The sequence below is a fragment of the Palaemon carinicauda genome, chromosome 3 (genome assembly GCF_036898095.1).
Source record: "Palaemon carinicauda isolate YSFRI2023 chromosome 3, ASM3689809v2, whole genome shotgun sequence".
NCBI classification, from domain to species: Eukaryota; Metazoa; Arthropoda; class Malacostraca; order Decapoda; family Palaemonidae; genus Palaemon; species Palaemon carinicauda.
The window spans coordinates 171,170,912-171,198,528 of record NC_090727.1 but is presented as its reverse complement, the minus strand read 5'-3'; the positions used below and the strand labels follow the sequence as shown (position 1 = coordinate 171,198,528).

Genomic DNA, 27,617 nt, shown 5'->3' with positions numbered 1-27,617 from the left:
GACATCTGACTTCCTGCTCATAATTTTGGGATGGTCCTTACAGTTCGCTTGTAAGGAGAGGACGTTTGAGTGACTTACAAAATAAGAAAGAAAAGTGTTCTAGGATCTTCTCTTATTCTTCCTGTTGTAGGAGGAGTCATAGTGTCCTCACCGAACTGGGAGGTGTCATTCTGGTCCCTGAGATCTTGTACCCAGTGTGCTTCATCCTCTTCCTCCAATGGAGCACTAGAAATGCCCATAGAATAACACCTTTAGATTTACTTTGTCGTCATCGTAAGGTACCACTAGTGAGAAAAGTCCACCATAAAGGAAAAAATATGTTGTGGACAATGGTAGGTTTGCACAGAAAACTGTCACATATACAGAATGATTTTGAAAAACTCCACATCCTAGTCTTTTTCCTTTAATATTCCTTGCACACAATAATCTTCAAGCACATTTTTTCTGCCTCAAAGAAAATGCAAAAGAAAATAATAAGAGCCAGGTTAAGCGGCAGCAGAGAAGTTCATCTGTAATGTGCTGAGGCTGAAATCAAGTGAGGATTGCTCTTCCTGGCTGTAGAGCAGAGCCTACCCTCCACCCGCCAGCAACTACAACCACCACGTTAAAAGTTTTGCCAAAATCATACTTCTATTAACCCATATCATCTGAACTTGCACCCAACATTAACAATAAAATTTTCTTGCATTCTTCAAACATGGCAGTGCACAAAAGGATACATTGTATTTATGTCGTACATTTGAATACTTTCAACCTTCTTGACTGTCTTCTTTTCCTTTGCCAGCTGATCACGCTCAAAGTGTTCAAGGTATTCCATACTTACGGAGCTGTAACCATTTGTGCTGGCAAAGGCCATCCAGCAAATGGCTATGCCCTCGCCATCTACATCGTACTGACTGCATAGCTCAAGACCTGAAAATATGAAGACAATAGAACCATTATAAATCTTGGGGAAAAATAAAAATTTATGGTTTCTCAAGCAAATAACATTACTATACTAAATATGATATTTTAATTATAAAATAAATTTTTGAATATACTTACCCGGTGAATATATAATAGCTGCAACTCTGCGGCTCGACAGAAAACACACTCAAAAACTCGCGAGCGATCGCTATGAAGGTTGCGGGTGTGCCCACCAGCGCCACTATCGGCCATATACCACTCTTGCATGTAAACAAACCCTTCAATTCTTCTCGTCCCGCTGCGTCTCTATTGGGGAGGAAGGGAGGGCCTTTAATTTATATATTCACCGGGTAAGTATATTCAAAAATTTATTTTATAATTAAAATGTTATTTTCCTTAGTAAAATAAATTTTTGAATATACTTACCCGATGATCATGTAGCTGTCAACTCTGTTGCCCGACAGAAATCTAAGGTCGGGATACGCCAGCGATCGCTATACAGGTGGGGGTGTACACAACAGCGCCATCTGTCGAGCAGGTACTCAGGTACTTCTTGTCAACAAGAACTCAATTTTCTCCTCGGTCCACTGGTTCTCTATGGGGAGGAAGGGAGGGTCCTTAAATTCATGATCATCGGGTAAGTATATTCAAAAATTTATTTTACTAAGGAAAATAACATTTTTCAATATTAATCTTACCCGATGATCATGTAGCTGATTCACACCCAGGGGGGTGGGTGGAGACCAGCATACATGTTAACATTAGAAGCTAAGTATCCCGTATTTCATTTTAGCAGTTATTCAAAATAACAAACATAAAATAAATAAGTACCTGGTAAGGAAGTCGACGTGAACCATTACTCTGCCTTTTTAAGTACGTCTTCCTTACTGAGCCTAGCGATCCTCTTAGGATGCTGAGCGACTCCTAGGTGCTGAAGTATGAAGGGCTGCAACCCATACTAAAGGACCTCATCACAACCTATAATCTAGGCGCTTCTCAAGAAAGAATTTGACCACCCGCCAAATCAACCAGGATGCGGAAGGATTCTTAGCCTTCCGTACAACCCAAAAAACAACAATAAAAAGCATTTCAAGAGAAAGATTAAAAAAGGTTATGGGATTATGGGAATGTAGTGGTTGAGCCCTCACCTACTACTGCACTCGCTGCTACGAATGGTCCCAGGGTGTAGCAGTTCTCGTAAAGAGACTGGACATCTTTGAGGTAAAATGATGCGAACACTGACTTGCTTCTCCAATAGGTTGCATCCATAACACTCTGCAGAGAACGGTTCTGTTTGAAGGCCACTGAAGTAGCGACAGCCCTAACTTCATGTGTCCTTACCTTCAGCAAAGCAAGGTCTTCTTCCTTCAGATGAGAATGGGCCTCTCTAATCAAAAGCCTGATGTAGTAAGAAACTGCGTTCTTAGACATCGGTAAAGCAGGTTTCTTGATAGAACACCATAAAGCTTCTGATTGTCCTCGTAATGGCTTTGTACGTCTTAAATAGTACTTAAGAGCTCTTACTGGGCAAAGTACTCTCTCTAGTTCGTTCCCCACCAAGTTGGACAGGCTTGGGATCTCGAACGACTTGGGCCAAGGACGAGAGGGAAGCTCGTTTTTAGCCAAAAAACCGAGCTGCAAGGAACATGTAGCCGTTTCAGATGTAAAACCTATGTTCCTGCTGAAGGCGTGGATCTCACTGACTCTTTTAGCTGTTGCTAAGCAAACGAGGAAAAGAGTCTTTAATGTGAGATCCTTAAAAGAGGCTGATTGAAGCGGTTCGAATCTTGCTGACATCAGGAACCTTAAAACCACGTCTAGGTTCCAGCCTGGTGTGGTCAACCGACGCTCCTTTGAGGTCTCAAAAGACCTAAGGAGGTCCTGTAGATCTTTGTTGGTGGAAAGATCTAAGCCTCTGTGACGGAAGACTGCTGCCAACATGCTTCTGTAACCCTTGATCGTAGGAGCTGATAGGGATCTTACATTCCTTAGATGTAACAGGAAGTCAGCTATCTGCGTTACAGAGGTACTGGTTGAGGAAACTGCATTCGCCTTGCACCAGCTTCGGAAGACTTCCCATTTTGACTGATAGACTCTGAGAGTGGATGTCCTCCTTGCTCTGGCAATCGCTCTGGCTGCCTCCTTCGAAAAGCCTCTAGCTCTTGAGAGTCTTTCGATAGTCTGAAGGCAGTCAGACGAAGAGCGTGGAGGCTTGGGTGTACCTTCTTTACGTGCGGCTGACGCAGAAGGTCCACTCTTAGAGGAAGAGTCCTGGGAACGTCCACTAGCCATTGCAGTACCTCGGTGAACCATTCTCTCGCGGGCCAGAGGGGAGCAACCAACGTCAACCGTGTCCCTTCGTGAGAGGCGAACTTCTGAAGTACCCTGTTGACAATCTTGAACGGAGGGAACGCATACAGGTCTAGATGGGACCAATCCAGAAGAAAGGCATCCACGTGAACTGCTGCTGGGTCTGGAATCGGAGAACAATACATCGGGAGCCTCTTGGTCATCGAGGTAGCGAATAGATCTATGGTGGGTTGACCCCACAGGGCCCATAGTCTGCTGCAAACATTCTTGTGAAGGGTCCACTCTGTGGGGATGACCTGACCCTTCCGGCTGAGGCGATCTGCCATGACATTCATGTCGCCCTGAATGAACCTCGTTACCAGCGAAATCTTTCGATCTTTTGACCAAATGAGGAGGTCCCTTGCGATCTCGAACAACTTCCTCGAATGAGTCCCTCCTTGCTTGGAGATGTACGCCAAGGCTGTGGTGTTGTCGGAGTTCACCTCCACCACCTTGCTTAGCTGGAGGGACTTGAAGTTTATCAAGGCCAGATGAACTGCCAAAAGCTCCTTGCAGTTGATGTGAAGTGTCCTTTGCTCCTGATTCCACGTGCCCGAGCATTCCTGTCCGTCCAGTGTCGCACCCCAGCCCGTGTCCGATGCGTCCGAGAAGAGACGGTGGTCGGGGGTCTGAACAGCCAATGGTAGACCTTCCTTGAGAAGAATGCTGTTCTTCCACCACGTCAGTGTAGACCTCATCTCTTCGGAAATAGGCACTGAGACCGCCTCTAGCGTCATGTCCTTTCTCCAGTGAGCAGCTAGATGATACTGAAGGGGGCGGAGGTGGAGTCTCCCTAACTTGATGAACTGGGCCAGCGATGAAAGTGTCCCTGTTAGACTCATCCACTGCCTGACTGAACATCGGTTCCTTCTCAGCATGCTCTGGATGCATTCTAGGGCTTGACTGATCCTTGGGGCCGACGGAAAAGCCCGAAAAGCTCGACTCTGAATCTCCATACCTAGATAGACAATGGTTTGGGATGGGACGAGTTGGGACTTCTCTATATTGACCAGGAGTCCCAATTCCTTGGTCAGATCCATAGTCCATCTGAGATTCTCCAGACAGCGACGACTTGACGGAGCTCTTAAAAGCCAGTCGTCCAAATAGAGGGAGGCTCTGATGTCTGCCAAGTGAAGGAATTTGGCAATATTCCTCATCAGTTTGGTAAACACAAGAGGTGCCGTGCTTAGGCCAAAGCACAGGGCTTGGAACTGGTACACGACCTTTCCAAAGACGAACCTTAGGAAAGGTTGGGAGTCTGGATGGACGGGGACATGAAAGTACGCGTCTTTCAGGTCTAACGAGACCATCCAGTCTTCCTTCCTGACCGCTGCTAGGACCGACTTCGTCGTCTCCATCGTGAACGTCTGCTTGGTGACAAAAGCATTGAGAGCACTGACGTCCAGCACCGGTCTCAAACCTCCTGTCTTCTTCGCTACCAGGAAGAGACGGTTGTAGAAGCCCGGGGATTGATGGTCCCGGACTATGACTGCCGCTCCCTTTTGTAGCAAGAGCGACACCTCTTGTTGCAACGCTAGCCTCTTGTCCTTCTCCTTGTAGTTGGGAGAGAGGTTGATGGGAGACGTTGCTAGAGGGGGACTGCGGCAGAACGGAATTCTGTACCCCTCCCTTAGCAACTTCACAGACTGAGCGTCTGCCCCTCTGCTCTCCCAAGCTTGCCAGAAGTTCTTGAGCCTGGCTCCCACTGCTGTCTGGAGAGGTAGGCAGTCAGATTCTGCCTTTTGAGGACTTGGAACCCTTCTTCGATTTGCCACGGTGACTGTCGGCACGGGTACCTCCTCTGCTGGAGGTTCTGCCACGAAAGGGCGGGATGAACCTAGACGCTGGTGTGTCCACTGCGGCAGAACGGAAAGGTCTAGGCACGGAAGGTAAAGCTTTAGCCTTACGTGCGGAGGACGCCACCAGGTCATGGGTATCCTTCTGGATCAACGAGGCAGCCATCCCCTTGATCAGCTCCTCCGGAAAGAGACACTTGGAGAGAGGAGCAAACAACAACTCCGACTTCTGGCAAGGAGTGATCCCAGATGACAAGAAGGAGCAAAGATGTTCTCTCTTCTTAAGCACTCCCGACACGTACGAAGCCGCAAGCTCACCAGACCCATCCCGAATGGCTTTGTCCATGCTAGACATGATAAGCATGGCAGAGTCCTTATCCGAAGGGGAAGTCTTTCTGCTTAACGCTCCCAAACACCAATCGAGGAAGTTGAAGATCTCAAAAGCACGAAAGACTCCCTTCAACAGATGATCCATGTCAGAAAAGGACCAGCAAATCTTAGATCGTCTCATAGCCAGCCTGCGGGGAGAGTCAACCAGACTTGAGAAGTCGCCCTGGGCAGAGGCAGGAACTCCCAAGCCGGGTTCCTCTCCCGTGGCATACCAGACGCTAGATTTGGAAGCAAGCTTGGTAGGCGGAAAGATGAAAGCAGTCTTTCCCAGTTGCTTCTTGGACTGCAACCACTCTCCCATAACCCTCAACGCTCTCTTGGATGAGCGTGCAAGGACAAGTTTGGTGAAGGCAGGAGCTGCTGACTGCATGCCCAGAGCAAACTCGGAGGGAGGAGAGCGAGGGGTTGCAGACACAAACTGTTCCGGATACAAGTCCCTGAACAAGGCAAGGACTTTCCGAAAGTCTAAGGAGGGAGGCGTAGACTTGGGTCCTTCTAAGTCGGAGTGCGGATCGTCCAAATGTGCAGCTTCGTCATCAGATACTCCATCATCCGAAAGCTGAGTAGGAAGTGGCAAAGGTGGAGCAGAAAGCTGAACGGCTGAATCCGGCAGCACGGGTGCATGCGTAGCTGCTGCGGATCCAACATCATGCCGCTGCTGGTCAGTCTGCGAGCTGGCAACAACAAAAGCAGAGTGCTGGTGCGTGGGAGGGACTGCCGTGGGTTGCGGAGCATGCCGTATGGGATGCGGAGCATGCCGCATGGGTTGCGGAGCATGCCGCATTGTGTCAAAACACGGCAGCTCGACAGCACCTTCCCACTGCTGATGCGGTAGCTCACGCATGTCAACGGAGGGTGCAGCATGAACATGCGTCTGGCAGGGTGGACTGCGCATCGGTGGTGGAGCTCTCACAGGTGGAGTGTGGGAGCAGGCAGCCGCAGTATCTGCTGAGCGCACAACCGTGGCAGGTTGTAGGTTAACTGGTGCCGTGTCAACCTTCTCAGCACGATACTCCCGCATAAAGGAAGCAAGCTGAGACTGCATAGTCTGCAGCATGGACCACTTAGGATCTACCGTGGTTGGTGCGGCAACAGACGGAGTAGTTGCCTGCTGCGGAACCACTCTACCTCTCTTGGGAGGTGTGCAGTCTTCGGAAGACTGCGGCGAGTCCGAACTGACCCAGTGGCTACACCTGGGCCGTTGGACTCGCTCGGAAGGGACCTTACGCTTGAGAGGTCGTGAGACCTTGGTCCAACGTTTCTTCCTCGAAACTTCCTCCACAGACGAGGAATGATAGGGCTCATTCGTCTGTTTGTGGATGGGACGATCTCTGACAGATACGTCCGCAACCACTGAGGGTACATCCGTACGCTGATCAAGGCCTGCCGAACCCTTTGGTCCTTCGACATTGCTTCTCCCCTGGGCTTGGGAGCTTGCAAGAGGTCCCGGACTGGGAGGACGACTGGCACGAACAGATGTACCCTCATGCGCAACACTGACACTGACACTTTTCACTTCACTTGCACTCACAACACTTCCCACTGCACTTTGCGCTTTCAGCTCTTTGACATCTGCCAAAAGCTGATTACGGTCATTAGCTAATGACTCCACTCTGTCACCAAGAGCCTGAATGGCACGCATCATGTCCGCCATGGAGGGCTGAGCACTAGTAGCAGGGTCGGGAGTCACCACTACAGGGGAAGGAATAGGTTGAGGGGCATGGGGAGAGGAAAAATCAAAAGAGCGAGAAGAACTCCTCCTGATCCTATCCTTCTCTAGCCTACGTGCATTTTTAAGGAATTCGTTAAAATCGAATTCCGAAAGCCCAGCGCATTCCTCACATCGATCTTCCAATTGACAGGATTTACCCCTACAATTGGAACAAACGGTGTGAGGATCTATGGAGGCCTTCGGAAGACGCCTAGAACAAGCCCTAACGCTACACTGCCTGTACTTAGGGACTTGAGACTGGTCAGACATCTTGAATTGTAGAAATAGCCAAGGGGGAATTCCAAAATCTAGCAAAGTTCGTTAACAATTAATCCAAATTTAATCAAAAAGCTTGCTAAGCTAATGATAAAGATTCCTGAATAGCGAAGGCTAAAATCTAGAGCGAATACATCACCAAAATCGTGAAAAACAACTCCAGAATCAACAGCGTATCCAAGTAGGTCTTGCCGGTGGCACGACAGAGGAAAAATTGAGTTCTTGTTGACAAGAAGTACCTGAGTACCTGCTCGACAGATGGCGCTGTTGTGTACACCCCCACCTGTATAGCGATCGCTGGCGTATCCCGACCTTAGATTTCTGTCGGGCAACAGAGTTGACAGCTACATGAGTGGTATCTGGCCGATAGTGGCGCTGGTGGGCACACCCGCAACCTTCATAGCGATCGCTCGCGATTTTTGAGTGTGTTTTCTGTCGAGCCGCAGAGTTGCAGCTATTATATATTCACCGGCTAAGTTAAATATTTAAAAACTGTACTTTCTGACAATTGAAATACTGCTACCTTAACAAAAACCCTTAGTAAAAAAGGGATTTTGACGTAGGAAAAATCTATTTCTGGGCAAGGGACCTGTGCCGCCAGTGAATAAGCTCCATTTAGCACTTATTCTTAGGTAATTTACTGCTAAATATACCAGAGAAAAAATGTAAAGGAGTGCTAGGTTAACTAGCTCGCTCACCTATTGGTGTCGGTATAAAATTGGGCGTATATTCCAGAGGTCCCGCACTATTTAGATTAATCCACGACAGAAAACCCCAATAGAGGAGAGCCGTTCAACCTCACTCGGTACTACTAACAATGCATCCGCTCAGAACCCAACTCCTTAGCACCCAAAGTTTGGGGACTCCAAGGGAGAGGAGCTGGGAGGGTTCACTGGGCGGCACAGGTCCCTCGCCCAGAAATAGATTTTTCCTACGTCAAAATCCCTTTTCTGGGCTCGAACCTGTGCCGCCCAGTGAATCTATACAAGAGAAAATGTCACCAAACTTGCAAAATAAAGGAAAAAACATAAGCGTAAGGGAAATACAGGATGCTTTAATCAGAGATGAGTACCAAAAAACAATTATAGGTATAATAATGCCGTGAGTGATAATATATACAGATACTCAGGAGTATATAAAAATTTACAAATATAATAACAGTATTCAGGTGCGAGACCAACGAATACAATAGGGTATAAATGAGGCAGGTAAGAGGGAGAGATAAAGAGACAAGGCCTTAACCTGTGAGTTACCTGGGAGTAACTACGCTCCCTGCGGCTACTGTAGAAAATTTTAGGGCTTCCAAATGTTTAAGGTAGTGTTTCTTGAACACTGACGGTGATTTCCACCCTGTAAACCTGGAGAGGTCTGTAAAATTCATGTGGTGAAAGAAGTTCACCGAGGTAGCAACCGCCCTGATATCATGTGCAAGAGGAAAAGAGTCAGGGTTAGCTTGTTTAATAAAATACAAAATTTGTTGCCTGATCCCTTTAATAGTAATGGTACCGCCTTGTTCTCTAACGAATAGAGGCCCCGAGGAGTTAGAGGAGGTCCGGGATAAATAAGACCTAAGAGTAGTGACAGGGCACAGAGACGGATCTTGCGTGAGGGGAACAATTTTCCAGGAGGTCCATCTGTTTTGAGGGTCTTCGTTCTTAGCCAAAAAGAATTTGTTAGGAGAAAGAAGGACCTCTCCCGAAGGCAGAAAGTCAATATGACCCGGGTCTCTCGACAAGGCTGCCAATTCAGAAATTCTTGCCCCGGAAGCCAAGCTCACCAGGAAAAGTGTTTTCCTGAGAAGGGGCATGTAATCACAAGAACTGTTAATGGTATCAGAAGCCAATTTGAGTACGTCATTAAGGAACCAGGTCACCGGGGTAGGACGAGTAACCGGTTTCAGTCTGGCACAAGCTTTCGGAATTGAAGCTAACAAAGAGTCGGTTAAGTCTATGTTAAAACCCACTAGGAAGATCTTTTTCAGAGCCGATTTAATAGTGGTGATAGTATTGGCTGCCAGACCTGATTCTAATAAAGATCTAAAGAAAGTGACTGTAAGGTTCAAGTTCATACAGTTCACGTCTGAGTCTATTAAAAATTTTGCCAACTTTTTAACTGCAGAGTCATACTGGCGGATGGTGGAATCCCGTTTATCCGATTCTAGGAACAAGGTGTTTTGAGGATCAATATTGGCACCATGCATAGCCGCAAACTTCATAAAGTCCATAAAGTTAGGGCACTCTGAATGTTTGAGAAAGCGTACACAACGCGTGTTTGTACTATCTGAGACAGAACCGGATTGGGTATCGGGTGAGGGTATAGTCTCAACTCTCGCAGGAGAGGATACCAGTTGCTCTTGGGCCAGTTGGGTGCGACCAAGGCTACTTGTCCCTTGAAGGATCTCAGTTTGTCTAGAACTTTCAGCAAAAGATTCACCGGGGGAAAGAGATAAATCTTTTCCCAGTTGTCCCAATTCTGTGACATGGCGTCTGTGGCGTAAGCCTGAGGGTCTAGATTGGGAGCCACATATACTCTCAATTTGTGGTTGGATTCCGTGGCGAAGAGGTCCACTTGGAGACCGGGAACCTGAGAGAGAATCCACCGAAATGACTTTAGATCGAGTGACCATTCCGATTCTAGAGGGGAGGTCCGGGACAGGGCGTCTGCCACTACATTCCGGACTCCCGCCAGGTGGACAGCTGAAAGATGCCAACGGTTCGAGGCTGCTAGGGAGAATATGACTACTAGAACATGGTTCAGAGGCCCTGACTTTGACCCGCCTCTGTTGAGGCAGCGGACCACCACTTCGCTGTCGAGGACCAGACGAAGGTGTTGTTTCTTGGGAAGAGCGAGACGTTTCAGGGTTAGAAGAACTGCCATGGCCTCTAGCACATTGATGTGAAAATGGCGGAACAAGGGAGTCCAAAGACCTTGAACTTTCTTGAGCTGAGAATAGCCGCCCCAACCTGATAAGGATGCGTCTGTGTGGATGATTAATTCCGGAGGCGGAAATCGAAGGGGAACTGACTTTGACAGACTGTTTGCTCTTGTCCAAGGAAGAAGTCTTTCCCGTAGAATGGGAGGAAGGTGGACTTTCCTGTCCCGGAGCTTCCGGTTCGCCCTCGAACGCCAGACCCGATTGATATCTTTCAATTTTGCCTTCAGAAGAAGATCCGTCACTGAGGCAAACTGAAGGGACCCCAGAATCCTCTCTTGGAGTCGTCTGGAACTTACTTTGTCTTTGAGAAAGCGTTTGGTGTTCCTTGCAATCTCTAACCTCTTGGGTCTGGGAAGACACAGAGTATGAGATATAAGATCCCATTGCAGGCCGAGCCATTGGAACTTCGATTTTGGAAGAAGACGGGACTTCTTGAAGTTGATCTGGAAGCCTAGAGATTGAAGATAATGGATGACTTTGTGAGTGGCTTTTAGGCAATTTTGGGAGGTGTCTGACCAAATGAGCCAGTCGTCCAGATAGGCTACTACTTGAATCCCTTGATTCCTGAGTTCCTGAACAGCGACTTCTGCTAACTTTGTGAAGATCCTTGGGGCGATGTTGAGCCCGAAAGGCATCACCTTGAAGGAGTAACTTTTGTCCCCTAAGCGAAAGCCTAGGTACGGACGGAAGTGTCTCTCTATCGGGACGTGATAGTAGGCGTCTGTAAGATCGATAGAGGTGGTGACGGCCCCACGGGGAAGTAAGGTCCGCACCTGCGAGACGGTAAGCATTCGAAACTTGTCGCATTGAATGGACAAGTTGAGAAGGGATAGATCTAGAATCACTCTTCTCTTGTCTGAATCCTTCTTCGGGACACTGAACAGCCGACCTTGAAACTCCAGATGTTTCGTTTCTTGTATGGCGTTCTTTTGTAAAAGATCCTGGACAAATTCGACCAGGTCCGGAGTGGAATGTTGACGAAATTTGTTCGGAGGAGGAGGTCCTTGAATCCAACTCCACCCCAGTCCCTTGGAGATGATACTGAACGCCCAGGGACTGAACCTCCATTTGTTGCGGAAGGCATAGAGCCTCCCCCTACCTGCTGCACCTCAGTATTGGTTTGAGGAGTTGCCTCCACGTCCGCCTCGGAAGTTCTTTCCTCTGCGAAAGGCTCTTCCCCTGCCTTTGTTCTGGTTAGAACCATGGTGGTAGCCTCTGCCTCTACCATACCTCTGGGAAGAGCTATGAGCCTCGTAAGACTGGTTAAAGGCAGGAGAAGTGGCGGAGGCACCAGAAAGCTGGCTCTTAGGGAGCAGAACGGTGACATAGTCGTCCGAAGGAGCCTGAGAGGTGGAAGGCTGTGCGGGGACAACAGAAGATGGAGGAAGAGGCAGCCGGAAGTTGGATGAAGCACTCTGCTGTTGCCTGAACTGGGTGGAGGTATATGGTCTAAGCTTCTTCCTACCCCGGGCTTGATAATTTGCGGGGTCATATTTGCGTTTAGGGGTCAAACCCCAACGGGCTTTAAGGCTCTGATTAACCCTAGTGGCCTCCGCCAAGACTTCCTCTACGAGATCCTCGGGGAAGAGATTTGAACCCCAACAGGAGGACCGGATGAGTTTATTGGGTTCATGCCTAATCGTCGCCTCAGCTAGGACATGCTTGCGACATCTGCGTTTAGCAGTAGCGAAGTCATACAAGTCATAATATAAAGACTGTAACGTAGCCTTGTTGAGAGACTTAAAAATACTCTCCGTATCGTAAGTCAAGGCTATCGACTCCGTGGATGTGGCCAGGTTTAGAGTACGGCCCACACGTAGGCGGGAATCATATTCCTGTTTAATGAGGGATTCCGGGAGACGGGGAAGCTTCTCACTAAACAAAACTGAGGCACAGTCTGCTGCAAGCTTGCCGGAGGTAAAGGTGGTATGGACGTTGTCCCAACACTCAATGCCTGAGGGAAGAAGGAGGGAGATTGGATCCACCTCTCGGATGGGAGGCAAGGGCTTCTCCTCCAGAGCATATTGAAAGGCAAGCTCTGCCACCTTATTGACGCATGGAGTCAAGGTGTTCTTGTCCATTAAGAACATCGTAAAGGAGCTTTTATAAGGCGTCAGCATGGTGTTAGTGCAGCCGATGTCGTTCAAAAATCTGGCCCAAACAGATTGGGCTTGCTCCTTCGGGAAGATGACCGTCTCTTTGGGGACCTTGTCTAATCGAACTAAAGCTTCCTCGGTAAGCCTAGCATAACCATGAAATGGAAATGCCAGACCAGGAGGAAAGAATTCAAAGTCCTCTAGAGGACGAGTGCCAAGGCCCTCCAGAGTCAACATTCCGTCTGAGAACGGGGAATGAAGAGCCATACGCCAGGGGTTGTTCTTGGCAAACGGCGGGAGCTTAGAGGCATCCGGGATGAGAGAGCTTTGGACTCTCTCCGGAGCTCCTTGCTCTAAAGCCCCAATTCTCTGACCGAAGTTAGAGAACATCGTGTCCATCCTCGACTGCATCTCCGAAACCAACTTTGCCTGCATCTCCGACACGATGCGAAGCATGGCTGATTCGGAAAGGCCCGGGCTAGCAGCAGGAGGGGCGGAAGGAACTCCCGGGTCGTGAGACTTAGAGGAGGAACCAGAGGTCTTTGAAGACGGGTTCGTACAATGTTTAGAGCCATGAGAAGTCTTGTGAGGCTTGCGAGCTTTGGGTAAGGTTCTTGAAGTAGACTTATCCTTAGGGGGAACCGGGTATGATCGTTGAGACGAATCACGGTCCCCAGAAAATCCAAGAAAAGAAGAGCGATCAGAAGAAGAAGAAAGAGCGGGGCTGAGGATAGGAATCTCAGCGCCGGACACACCTGCCTCACTTACCACCCTACCTGTATCCGGCTCGTCTAGTAACATTGGTTCGACGTCCAGGTTCATGGAGGCAACATTGTCCTCCAGACCTCCGGGGGCGTCCGATGGATCTTGCTCTGGGTCGATGAGACCCGTTATAGTGGCATCAATGTGGGCAATGATGGGAGCTGCCACATGCCTAGCCACAGCAGCTGAAGACTTGGCGTTGGGGTAAACCATGGTGCAGTAGTCCTCAGATAGGACGTACGGCCGCTTAGACTTCACATTCCGGGCAAACCCACCAACCCACACCTTCAGTGTGGCCCGAGCCGCAGACTTTTGCTCCGGGGATGCCTGAAATAATAGTGGGAATTATAAAAGGGAGACTCCCAATGGTCCTTCAAGACCATAGATATCTTACTAATAGTAAAATAAATAAGAAGGCAATATAGCCAACGGGACTCACCGAGTCAGATCCAAGGGTAGTGATGAGGTCGAAGCAAATCACACAGTTATCCGGGTGCCATACCACAACGTCTTCCAGTTGAACCCCACAAGGGGCGTGAGATCGGCAGACGGAGTGGCCACAAGGCTGGTGCAGAACAGCTGCACAGGCCGGCGTCAGACAATGCACCATCTATAAAAAGAATAGTATATGAGAAACTGTAATTCTCTTAAGTAGGGGCGGGCCTAACATAGGTCTAACACAAGATTAGAGCTTAACTGTACTATTCTTTAAGTAGGGGCGGGTCCGGAGGACCCGGGCCTAACATAGGTCTAACACAACAATAGAGCTTAACTGTAATATTCTTAGGTAGGGGCGGGTCCGGAGGACCCGGGCCTAACATAGGTCTAACGCAAGGTTAGAGCTTAACTGTAATATTCTTACATAGGGGCGGGACCGGAGGACCCGGGCCTAAACATAAGTCTAACTTGAAACTAAAGTATAGCAATCCATTCCGGTCAAGCCGGGAGCATAAAAAAGGATGCAATAACAAGGAATTAAGACACATGGTGTCTGATTTCCCGGGACGGGGTAGACCCCGGGCCGGGAAATAAAAGTATATCCAATACCAATTCATTTAGGGACTCCGGGGTAGTGATCTGTCATATATAATCATCATAGGAAATGTTATAAAATAATAGGGGGGGCGGAACTGTAGCTAAGAACCGCCAATCGAACCCGGAGGGTTTCGTATAAACATAAGCCAGAATGAAAAGTGAAAATAAAATAGGGTGCACCGGGATCCAACTCTGTTGACCGGTGGCCAACCAGACTAGACAGAGACGAACCCGCCGGGCCACCCGGAGGACAAAGTCCATAAACACTGAACTACCCCCTCTAAAAGGAGGGAAGGCAACGGTCCCTTAGTGGAGGGGGGAGAAGCCTAGCCGCCCACCTAGCTAGAGGGGGAGCGTGGGGGAGGATCACGTGATACGAGGCAGCAGGGCTACCAACTGACGATCCCCAACCAGACAGATCAAACGGAGTAATGGCACAAATATTCATTATAATAATAATAGCGTTAAAAATTATATGAATAAACACATAGAAAATTTTGGGCAAGGCATGCAACATAATAATTAAATGACAAAAGACACACCTGATGGCTAAAAATAACATTGCCGCCTAGCACGAAGGTCGGCAGCCATAACGATACGTAAATGATATCGGCCCAAAATTGAACCACGAGGATTCTAAACGCTAAATAATGAATATTCACAATAACAAATAATATTTGATAATAAAAATAATACACATAGTAACACCGCAAGTGAAACTTAAAAGCTCTCAAAAACAGGAGTACCAACTGTAGTGAAATCAAGCAAGATCGATATGAACGAAGAGAATAAACTCCTATAATATAAATATTAAACGATCTAGGTTGCTCAAAACACAGTAAAACCCAGCTTGGTACTTAACTTAGACGGTCTCTCCTGGGAAACCGACGAAGAAGCCATAATTCAATGGAAAATAAACCAAAATCGAGAGCACAACAAAAATGCGGGTTACTATACTTGTCGTGCTAAAAGGAGTTGGGTTCTGAGCGGATGCATTGTTAATAGTACCAAGTGAGGTTGAACGGCTCTCCTCTATTGGGGTTTTCTGTCGTGGATTAATCTAAATAGTGCGGGACCTCTGGAATATACGCCCAATTTTATACCGACACCAATAGGTGAGCGAGCTAGTTAACCTAGCACTCCTTTACATTTTTTATCTGGTATATTTAGCAGTAAATTACCTAAGAATAAGTGCTAAATGGAGCTTATTCACTGGGCGGCACAGGTTCGAGCCCAGAAATAAATATTTCTTAAATTAATTTTGAATTTTTCCTAACTGCAACAACCTCAGTCCTTAATAGGAGTAATGTAAAGCTTCAGCAAAGCTGGAACAACTCTGTTCAAACTTTTATGAGGTAAACATAGTACTGTAGCTGGAGGGTAGAAGGTGGGCACCACCCTCTTTCCAAGTAGAGAAACCCTCCCTTTGACCTCAAATAAAGACTTGCAGGGTAGTTGAGGCAGACAGTTAAAATGACAAATTCGTAGATAATTTGTATTTTTCCTAACGATACAAACCTTAGCTATTTACATGGGGTAATTACTTTGGCGGCAGCCGATGACGAGCCATAAAGTTTTAACGAGGGTTTCCTACCCCCACCGCTAGTTAGCGGGGGGTAGGGAGGGGTAGCTTGCTACCCCTCCACCCTCACACACACCGGTAATTAACTCACTTTACTTAGAGGTAGGGCTTATCTTGGGGGACAGGGCTGGCGGGCACATAACTGTAAATAGCTAAGGTTTGTATCGTTAGGAAAAATACAAATTATCTACGAATTTGTCATTTGTTTCGTAACTGAATACAAACCAACGCTATTTACATGGGGTGACTCAACCCTTAGGAAGGGAGGTAAAACCCCTGCCATACTGGCTTTGGCTTGCCCGAGGGCTCCTAACCCAAGTCCATAAAGGAAACTCAAGGGTTGGGGCCCCTGCGCCTCGCAGACAGCTGAGGAGCTGCTGCGGCCTACGTAAGTCGTGTGTGAAGGTGAGCAGTGACATGTCCTAGGAAGTTGGCCTGGAGTTCTTTAGAGGGAAATCTAGGCTAGGACTACCCAATACCACCTCGTCAGGGTATGGGGACATGACAGTATTACAACTTAATACTAGGAACACAAGGGAGCATGGCTTACCTGCAGAGGTTCGAGGTCAGCTGTGCAAAGGACCCAGGATGCTGTTTTTCTCCAAGGAGGAGAGGATGAAGGAAAGAAAAGGGCCAGACAGATCTTTTCATTCACACAGACTAAAACCGGGTAACAATGCCCTCAACCCTCTGCTACTTGTCCAATTAGGAGCCTGAGGTTAGACCAGCTGTTGTGCAGCCACCACAGGGCCGATAGAAAACGTATCGAGCCTCCTGTGTGTCATGTCTTGCAGGTAGTGGGCCGTGAAGGTGGTCTCACGCTTCCACACCCCAGCTTGCAGGACCTGCGTCACCGAAAAATTCTTCTTGAAGGCCAGAGACGTAGCAACGCCCCTGACATCATGCGCCCTAGGGCGCGGCGACGGAGGAGGGTCAGAACTCAAGGCCAGGTGGATCACTTTGCGGATCCAGGCCGAGATGGTATTTCTGGTGACCCTACTCTTCGTTTCCCCGGTGCTGACGAACAAGTTCCGCACCTGGGGGCGGGCTGCAGCTGTTCTTTTGAGATACAACCTCAGACTCCTGACTGGGCACAGTAGGAGATGGTCTGGGTCATCTGTTACAGAACGAAGACTCGAGACCTGGAAAGAGTTGAACCTAGGGTCCTGCACTCCCGGGTTCTGAGTCTTAGCAACAAACACAGGGACGAAGCCGAACGTTACCTCCCCCCATCCCCTTGAATGGGCGACGTCATAGGAGAGACCATGCAATTCACTGAATCGCTTGGCCGAGGCCAGAGCTAGCAGGAACACCGTCTTCCAGGTAAGGTGGCGATCAGAAGCCTGGCGCAATGGTTCATAGGGAGGCCTCTTAAGAGACCTGAGAACCCGAACCACGTTCCAAGGAAGAGGTCTCACTTCCGACTGAGGGCAGGTAAGTTCGTAACTCCGTATGAGAAGAGACAGTTCCAGCGAGGAGGAAATGTCCATTCCTTTGAGCCTAAAGGCAAGACTTAAGGCTGAGCGATAGCCTTTCACTGCCGAGACTGAAAGGCGCATTTCTTCCCGCAGATACACAAGGAACTCCGCTATTGCTGGAATAGTGGCATCGAGGGGAGAGATACCCCTTCCACGGCACCAACCACAGAAGACTCTCCACTTCGCCTGGTAGACTCCTGAGGATGACCTTCGCAGGTGGCCAGACATCCTTTCCGCAACTTGTTGCGAAAACCCTCTCTCTTTGAGGAGATGCTGGATAGTCTCCAGGCGTGAAGTCGAAGCAAAGCTACGGCTTTGTGAAAGATGTTGGAGTGTGGTTGTTTGAGTAGCTCGTGACGTGGAGGGAGTTCCCTCGGTATCTCCGTGAGGAGCTGCAGAAGGTCCGGAAACCACTCTGCGTGATGCCATAGCGAAGCTATCAAGGTCATTGAGAGATTGACTGATGTTCTGGTCTTGTTGAGGACCCTCCTCATCAGACAGAACGGGGGAAAGGCGTATACGTCTGCGTTGTCCCACCGTTGTTGGAAAGCATCTTGCCAGAGGGCCTTGGGGTCCGGGACTGGAGGGCAGTATAGCGGAAGCTTGGTGTTCAACGCTGTAGCGAACAGGTCCACAGTCGGGGAACCCCACAAAGTCAGGACTTTGTTGGCTATCCGAGGATCCAAAGACCACTCGGTACTCACTATCTGCGTCGCTCTGCTCAGACTGTCAGAGAGCACATTCCTCTTGCCTGGAATGAAGCGATCAACAAGTGATATCGAGTGGGCTTCGGACCATCTCAGGATCTCTACTGCAAGATGGGACAGCTGTTCTGAAAAGGTACCTCCCTGCTTGTTGATGTAAACCACCACCGTAGTGTTGTCGCTCATCACCACTACGCAGTGGCCCGCCAGGACTTGGTGGAACTTTTGAAGGGCCAGAAAGACGGCCTTCATCTCCAGCAGGTTTATGTGAAGGTACTTTTCTGATTCTGACCACAGGCCTGAGGCCCTGTGGTTCAGAACGTGGGCACCCCACCCCTTGTTTGATGCGCCCGAAAACAGCATCAACTCCGGGATAGAGACGAGAAGATCCACTCCCTTTCGCAGGTTCTCGTCTGCCACCCACCATCCGAGGTCCGCTCGTTCCGCAGATCCCATAGGGATCAGGATGTCCGGGGAGTCGAGTCCTTGACGCCACCGAGACTTGAGTCGCCACTGAAGGGATCTCATCCTGAGACGACTGTTGGGAACGAGGCGGGTCAGGGAGGAGAGATGGACGAGGAGACGAAGCCACGACTGGGCTGAGAGCTCTTCTCGATTGAGGAAAGGTTTCGCAACCTTCCTCAGCCTCGCTATCCTTTCGTCTGATGGGAAGGCTTTGTGGAGATTGGTGTCTATGACCATGCCTAGATACACCAGCTTCTGAGAGGGCTGCAGAGAGGACTTCTCGAGGTTTACCACGATCCCCAGATCCCGGCAAACCTCGATGAGCTTGTCTCGGTGGCGAAGAAGGGATGCCCCCGAGTCTGCCAGGATCAGCCAGTCGTCCAGGTAACGGAGGAGACGGATGCCGATCCTGTGAGCCCAAGAAGAGATGATGGTGAAGACTCTGGTGAACACCTGAGGAGCTGTGGAGAGACCGAAACACAGCACCTTGAACTGGAAGATCTTGTTGTCTAGGCAAAATCTCGGGTACTTCCTTAAAGACGGATGGATTGGGATCTGGAAGTACGCGTCCTTCAGATCCAGTGTGCACATGAAGTCTCGCGGTCTCACTGCAAGCCTGACCGTGTCTGCCGTCTCCATACTGAACGGGGTCTGCTTGACAAACCCGTTCAGTGTCGAGAGGTCGATGACTGGTCTCCAGCCTCCAGACGCCTTTCTCACAAGAAAGAGTCGACTGTAAAAGCCTGGGGACCCGTCCACGACCTCCTGGAGAGCGTCCTTCTCCAACATGGTCTGGGCCTCGGCCCGAAGGGCCTGCCCTTTCGCCGATCCCATGGCAAAAGAGTTCAACGACACTGGATTCGCTGCGCAACTCTGCAGGCATCCCCCCACTGGCGGACACGCGGGGGGAATGCCAACCCTAGCGCTTCCAGCCGCGGCCGGAGCCTCTAGGGTTCTTGCCTCCCCTGGAGGACTTTTTACCCCTCCTGCCCTTGGCAGGAAAGGGTTTAGACACCTTGGGCTTCGCTGCTACAGTAGTCTTCTTCGTATCCTTGACGGGACGAGGCTGCTGAACCGCCGGGGGCTTATAGGGCCTCGATGTAAGGGCCCTATGGATGAGGGAATCCTGGTTGGATTTCCTCCATCTCTCGGCAGGGGGCTCCACATCCTTAGGCTCAAACAAGCTCTTACCGTGGACGGAAGTGTCTGAGCCTGCTCGACTCGGCACTGGGAACCTTATGGTGGAACCTCTCAACAACAGTGTCCCTGCGTTTGAGGATCGTGTTGGCCCACAAGATCGAGATTTGGTGGGACAGGAACTCGATGGTCCAAGTACCCGAGAGGAGAAAAGTTTCCGGTGCCTTTCTGGTGCTCTCCTTGGAGAGATCCTCGGAACGCACCAGAATGCCCAGAGACCCCAGCCAGATGTCAAGCCAAGAAGTGGCTTGCATAGCGCACTTGATGACCTTCTCCTGGCTCTGGATCTCAGTGGCTGAGAAGGATACGTGCCGGTTGGAGAGCCTCTCGAGAGGAACTCCCCCTGTGAGCCCTTCCACGGAATGATGTAGGGGAAGGCTCAACGAGGACTCCTCAAGGACTTTAAAGTACCTCCTCTGAATGGACACGAGGAGGAGGGAGGAGCTTACTTCCGGCACTGGATCTGCTGGAGGAGGCAAGCTCCGCGAGCTGGCCCTCGATCTTGTCCCTTGCTCTCTTCATCCCCTGTGACCAGGGCAATGCTGCGCTGGCTCTAGAGGGCTTCTGAGTGCCAAAGATGCGATCCAGGACCGTGTCCTTACCCTCACGAGGTGGGACCTCAGGGTCTGGAATCCCATTAAGGTTCCTCATGAGAGTCAGGACCTGCCAGAATGCATTCTCTGACTCCTGGGGCTCGCCTCCAGATGGACTTACAGCGAGGTCTCCGGACCCCAGAGGCTCTTCCTGAGGGGGAAACGTGGGTATCCTCTACGTCCCTGGGCCATTCCTGTCTGATCCTAGAAGACGATTTTGGAATCGTCTTAGAGTCCTTAGGTTCCCTCCTAGGAGGGATGCAGGACTCCAAAAGCGAAGGGGGCAAGTCCTTCTCCACCTTGGGACGAGGAGACCTCTCGGGAAGAGGGGGAACATCCACCATTGGTGCGATGGGAAAGTATTCCCGCTCAACCGACTCCCCTGAGGAGGGGTAATCCTCCTCCGCAGGGGAGGGCGAGAAGGTCGGAGGGGGAGAAGGATCTTTGCGCTGTTGCGCAAGGATCTACGCGGGGACAGCACAGGCCTCGGAGGAGGATCCACGGGAGGAACCCCTCTCTTCCTCTTCAGGGGGGAGGAAGCTACCACTGGATCGTGACCCGAATCAGAGAGTGTTGGCTTAATAGCCCGCACGAGAGCTCTGAGTAGGGTGTCGAACCAGGGCTGCCGACTGACAGCAGCGCTGTCAGACACTCCCTCTGAAGGGAAAGGGATCGACGGATCCCTAGGAGGAGTCGACACACGAGAGTTCGCCTGACGGGCTGTAAGAGAAGAATCCCTAGACCTGTCAGAGGAGCGGTCCCCCTCTGGCGAACGCGCTGGTCTGCGCTTGCGGGGAGGGGAACGCGACACAGAAGAAACCGTCTGCCGGTGATCGCGCTGGGGCTCATAAACTGGACCCAGATCAGGATCGCGCGCGAAAGAAGGGCGCGAAGCTGGAAAATCGCGCGCGCGCCTCCGCGTGGGCGGGGGCGGGCGCAGGGGCGCGCAGGAGGATGGTCAGGAGCAATGGTGCGAGGGCGCGCAGGAGCTAGAGCGGGAACATGCCCGCAAGCGCGAGTGGGCGAAGGCGTGGGCGTGCGGCGAGCTGGAACAGGAGGCGGTTGAGTGCGCGGGCGCGCAGTGATTTGATGCAGGCCCGGAGGGCGAGAGATAACAGGAGCGCCCAAACGAGTGTCTGGTAGGACTGGCCGAGGGCGCAATAGCAGGGTCGCGAGCGACCTGAGAACGAGAGGTCTGATGGTCCGACTGGACCGGTTTACTAGCCTGAGCAAACGCTAGGCGAGCTGGCGATCGTGGGCGCGCATGGCGCGTATCAGGAACAGCTCGCGTCAGGGTTCGCTGCTTCTGGGGTCACGCGATCGTAGCATTAACAGATTCGTGCGGTTCCCGAGCCGGCCGTGAGCGCCCGTGCGCTAACTTGGCAACCTCTGGGGCGATGAGCGATTGGGGCACGTCAGGCACAATCATAGTATTAACAGAATCACGCGGGTCCCGAGGTGGCCGTGAGCGCCCGTGCGCTGACTTGGCAACCTCTGGGGCGACGAGCGATTAGGGCGCGTCGAGCGCGATCGTAACATTAACAGATTCGCGCGGTTCCAGAGGCGGCCGCGAGCGCCCGTGCGCTGGCTTGGCAACCTCTGGGGCGACGAACTGAGTCGGCGCGACGCGTGATCGCGATGGAGCTGTGTCAGGAACTGCGCGCGGACGCGCATCGCGAACCTCTCTCGTATCACGAGAATCCCTACCATCGCGGATCTCCTTAGATGGGTGTGATGGGGTGCGCGTGAGCGCTGGTTCTGGAATCGCGCGGGGACGCGTATCGCGTCTCTCCCCCACAGGGCGCGACGAGTCCGAAGGAACCTGTGGCCGCCTGTGCGCCAACTGGCTGCAAGTGCACAGGAGAGCGCGGCGGCGCTATAGCAGGGCGTGCCTGCGCAGTTGGGCGCTTACGCGCTACATCAGAAACTGCAGAAGGGTGACGGCGATCAGCAGGAACAGTGGTGCGAACGCCCAAGGGTGAGCGCCGAGGCGCTTTATCAGGAACAGCTGGAACAACAGTAACAGGTAGCACAGGCGGAGCCTTACGCTTAGGGGCAAGCTGCGCAGATGCGCGTTCAAGTCCCTGAGACCCCGAAGGGTCAAGAGGTTGCGCAGTGGCAATCTCCGGCGCATAAAGCACGTCAGCAGCAGTAGATGTAGACGGCTGAGGTGACAGCTCGCATTGTCCCGAAGGACGACCATCCTCCGACGGGGATCGCGAACGGTCCCTGGAGAGGTCAAGGGTGGTAGCAGGTAAATCAGGAGAACGGCGAGTCGTCTCCTCCGCAGAGGACTGTGGTGACGACGAGCCGAAGAGACGCCTCCTAACCCCTTTGAAGGGGGAAGAAAGGCCTCTACGGCGAAGGGGAGGACGAGCCTTCCGCCTTATACGCCCACGAGGGGCCGTGGGATCAGCAGGCTGACCATCAACAGGCCTCCGAAGAGGCGTCTCTACCAGAGAACTCCCCCGAGAGGGAGTCTCAGCGGAAGGAGAGACCATAGGAATAAGCTCCTCCCTCGAAGTATGTTCAGAGGGAGAGACAGAGCCTTCTGCTACCGCAGCCACAGAAGCAAGAGTTTGGTCAGACCCACGTGATGTTTCCGACACAACAACGTCAACCACAGACAGAGGATCTATGTCCGCTGAGGTTGACGATTGTTCGGCAGCCGCACCCCGTTTGATCATACCAAACAAGACTTCCTTGGAGGGCAAACCCTGTAGCCCCAAGGAAGCCCAAAGGTCAATGTTACAAACAAATACCTCCTCCGAGGGGGGAGGGGCAGCCGCCTCACTATGGTAGGCAGCGACCTCTCCCTCGCCACGGGATCGGTTAATGACATCAACATCACGGTCTACGCTACCTCTCGCCGGCCACTCGGAAGAGGCCGCCCGAGCGGGAGCTTCGGAGGAGGAATGGGCGGCGGAAGAGGAAGACTTAGGATTTTCTCCCTTCCAAGAAACCTCGGAAGGAGAACGATCCCTCTTAGCCTTCTTCTTACGTCGCCGGGCAAACCTCTCCCATTGAGAGGTAGACCACTCCCTACACTCAATACACAAATTCGAACTATCACACCGTTGGCCCCTACACTGGGGGCATAAGGAGTGCGGGTCCGTCTTCACGGCCGACATAAAGGTCCCGCAAGGGCGGCCGGGAAGTCCAGGGCAGGTACGCATTGTCAGTAAAGGCCAACTTCACACACACTATTAAAGAGAAAAAGCAAAAACAGATTAATATGGCGGTCAAAGCGAGGGAGAGCACAGACAGGTCTGTTCTCTTCCCGAGCCAGAAGTAAAGTGAGTTAATTACCGGTGTGTGTAAGGGTGGAGGGGTAGCTAGCTACCCCTCCCTACCCCCCCGCTTACTAGCGGTGGGGGTAGGAAACCCTCGTTAAAACTTTATAGCTCGTCATCGGCTGTCGCCAAAGTAATTACCCCATGTAAATACAGTGAACCCTCGCTACTTCGCGGTTCGACCATCGCGGATTCACCACTTCGCGGATTTTTTTCATAACCCATGTATATACATATATCGCGGATTTTCCAGAAATATCGAAAATACCGCGATGTGACCGATGGTGCGAGATTGGAGAAAGTAAGGAAAATTGAATCGTGATTGATTTTCAATATAAATGAAACTTTGAGGAGCAACAAAGATATCATTTGTTAGAGAGATAGAGAGAGGTAAGGAATGGGAGGTAGTGAAAAGTAGCCCACACAGAGAGAGAGAGAGAGAGAGAGAGAGAGAGAGAGAGAGAGAGAGAGAGAGAGAGAGAGAGAGAGAGAGGGGGGGGTTTAAATGTAATAAACAAAAAAATTTGATAGGTTATAACACATTGGTGCTTATGTAATATCAACTGTATACTGTAGACGGTTTGAATAAGTTAAGAAATGGTATAAATGATACTTTGTTAGTGTATTCGTACACACTCAAGAGCGGCAGCTAGATGACAGCTGATCTAATCACAGCCAAAAGTAAAAAAAAAAGAAGTCAACAATACTCGATTTTTAAAACAAACCCGAAATTTAAAAACAAAAGTACACGCTTTCTTAATGTGCAATTAACTATTTAAAGAGTGGCAATTTTCTAGAATAAAATTATATTTCCCAAAAAATAGTGGTTTGCTGATGAAATTGGATGCCGTATTTTTAGCTATGATTGAAATGGATGTAGACTCGGCCTAATTATTTCGTTTCGTATTTAATTGACACTAAGAAAACTAATTTTAGTTTCTTCATATAAATGTAAGTATTGTATAACACGAAGAGAGAGAGAGAGAGAGAGAGAGAGAGAGAGAGAGAGAGAGAGAGAGAGAGAGAGAGAGAATCAGCTGTTGTACTCAAATGGCGTGTTTTTGTTTCGTGAGAATTTTATCGCCACGACTTTAACAACAACATACTGTACTGAACTTTACAGTATTATACAGACTACTGTAATATGATAAAGTAAAATATTTGTAATCTATTTTATATGAAATGGGGCAATTTTTTGTTTGTTTAAAATTTACATTTACGTATGTAAAACAACTCTCTCTCTCTCTCTCTCTCTCTCTCTCTCTCTCTCTCTCGTAGATTGTTTTCCTGCTTTGCTACGTATGTATAATTTTATATAGATACGGTAAATAATATTTGTAATAACATATTTTATTAAAGCTTTTACTGTAATATCATTATTTATCACTTTCATCATGCGCGTTAAATTCCTTAGTTTGTTTACTGAGCGTACTTTATGACGCCGTCGTTTCAGGCGGCGTCATAAAGAAAAAAATTTCATGTCCTAAGAAAAATTAAGTAAAACATTAGTAATAACCAAATCAACATACTGTACTGAATAATCAATATAATCGATGCAGAAACTAACCTATACACAGATGTGTAAATGCGTTTGTTTCTTCATTATAATCAGAGATAAACGTAAACAAAACATTGGTTGCCATTTTTTATCGTTCTTTTTTGCGTGTTTAGGAAACGCATGATATAAAGTCGACCTTAATATTTGTGCCTGTTTTAGTTTAGGGTACAGTAGTACATACATTAAGTGTTCTGTACATTAAAGGGTAGTTTTTTTAACAGTACTACGTACAAGGGAAGATTTTAAAAGTCTGAATATACATGTTAAATAAATAGGTAAATATGGTGTCACTACTTCGCGGATTTTCACCTATCGCGGCCGGGTCTGGAACCTATCTACCGCGATAAACGAGGGTTCACTGTAGCGTTGGTTTGTATTCAGTTACGGAACAACTTAAGTTTGCATAACGTAATTAAGAAAAGTCATAATCTTATTAAATAAACTTTTAGTTTTCCTACCCAAACAAACCTGAGACCTTTAATAAGAGTATGACTTCCATGAAGCTGGAACAGCCGTCTAGCTGTTTACAAAGTAAACTCAGCTGGTTGCCAGGTTGCAGGGAAGCCCTGCCTACCCAACATGTAGCAGTACTTTTACTTTTACCTTTGGCCTAAAACTTGTGGGGTGGTTGAGGCAGGCAGTTTCACTTAAAATGTCAGAAATTTTTTTAATTTGTTCCAATACATAATACAAACCTTCAGCATTTAATAGGTGACTTTAACTGGGGGCAAAAGTCCCTGTTAACTGAACTGGATAGTTTTACTGACTCGGGAAATATCAATGTACTTTGGTAATGCATGGGAGCACAAGTCATTACTCCTCTCAACCTCTCAACTACCTGAGCATAAAGATGTCAAAGGTATTAAGCTAGGCCTCTAAAAATTACTAATGAAAGGTTTTAGAGGGATTCTACACAATACAGTATCCTTGAGGATGTGTGTCCAAAAGTAAAATTATTATACTGCAAGATGAATGAGAATGTAAACATTCTCTGCAACCTTCTCCTAGTAAAGAAAGTTGGGGGGAGATACTTTGATACAAACAAATGTATAGAAAAGGTACTGTACTCTGTTGAGTAGCTTACCTGCATCGATCATCCGGTGCAGCTCAATAACAGCACGACTGCTAAAAATCTCAAAGGTGGAGAAGACTAAAAAAAGAATAAAAGTGCCATTCTTGGACTTACCTGTGACCATTATATAAAATGAGATGTTTCTTGTCCCGTGAGGGGGCTAGGCTCATTACAAAACCTATTGATCAGATACCACACAGGTTTTAAGGAGAGTATCGAGTGGCCTATGGGTGCATTCCAGTAGATAGTGGGCCATGAAGGTTGTCTGATGTTTCCATACTCCTGCCTTCAGGACTTGACCCACTGATAGGTCCTCAGGAGAATGTGTCCAAGGACTTCTGGGTATGTTCCCACAGGTAGTGGACAGTGAAAGTTGTCTGGCAACTCTAGGCTTCTCCCTTCAGCACTTGGCCAATGGACAGATTCTTTATGAAGGTGAGAATGGAGCCAATTCTTTTGACTTTGAGGGCTCCTTCAGAGGTAGGGTATGCGCATTTGATGGTCTCTCGAAGCCAGAAAGAGATCGTGTTCTTCAAGATTGGCTTCTTCACCCTACCAGTACTGAAGGATAAGCTCTTGTGCTCCAATCAGAAGTGTTACGTTCTCTTAACGCCATAACAACCTCACAGGACACAGAAGTCATAGACTGCTGAATTTTGCTTCTTAGGCATGAGCTCAGGAACAAGGTGGGAAGGCAGTCATCTTCCTTCCAACCAGTCAGTAAACCTGTGGGCTAACTGGGTTATGAAGAGGTAAGATACTGTTGTTTCTCGCTTCTCAACCTCCGGAATAACTTGTTTTGAGAAGCGAGAAACCAAAATGGCTCACCTCTTAAAAACCCAGTTAGTCTACAGATTTGCTGACTGATGGGCAAGGAAGATGACCACCTTCCTACCCAGCAGTACAAGACTCTCGTACTTCCCCAAAGCTTCCAGGGGTGATTACCTCATTGACTTTGCAAAGTACCTTACAGCTCCTGACCACTGGTCGAGCCAGAAAACACTATGGAGAGGCCAAGGCTGAAGCCTCCATGGCCCCTGACTCAGTGGCCAAGATGGATGTGCCTTCTGCTTTGAATCTCTCAAATGGAGAGCACACTTGGCAGGACAACTCGTAGAGGTGCAGATGCAGTGTTCTCCAGAGTGAAGAACCTCCGTTACCTGGGGGGGGGGGATGGCACAGGATCGTGCTTAACCAACTGGCCGGGAGTGAGTTCTCCAATCCCCAGATCTGATCGCCCCCTTGATCCAGGGCCAAGTCTACTAGATCTGACCATAGCAACTTTAACGCGAGCCTTGATCCTTAAGGAGCACCATAGTGCCAATCAATGGCAGAGGTTCTACCCAAAGGAGGTGCCACGGTTGCCTTTTCCAGGTCGTTGCACTCACGAATAAGGGCCAAAGACCTTCACAAAGGAAC

At 49.3% G+C, this 27,617-nt stretch overlaps 1 protein-coding gene across 3 annotated transcripts in view; it reads right to left on the bottom strand.

The window, feature by feature from the left end:
• Positions 1-27,617, bottom strand: part of PolA2 (DNA polymerase alpha subunit B) — a 136,439-nt gene that overhangs the window by 82,662 nt on the left and 26,160 nt on the right. For all 3 annotated transcript variants that reach the window (XM_068371134.1, XM_068371132.1, XM_068371133.1), the window contains exon 2: positions 720-912. In XM_068371134.1, coding sequence (XP_068227235.1) covers positions 720-856 — 137 coding nt within the window. In that variant the 5' untranslated portion in view covers positions 857-912. The remainder of the gene's footprint in view (positions 1-719; positions 913-27,617) is intronic.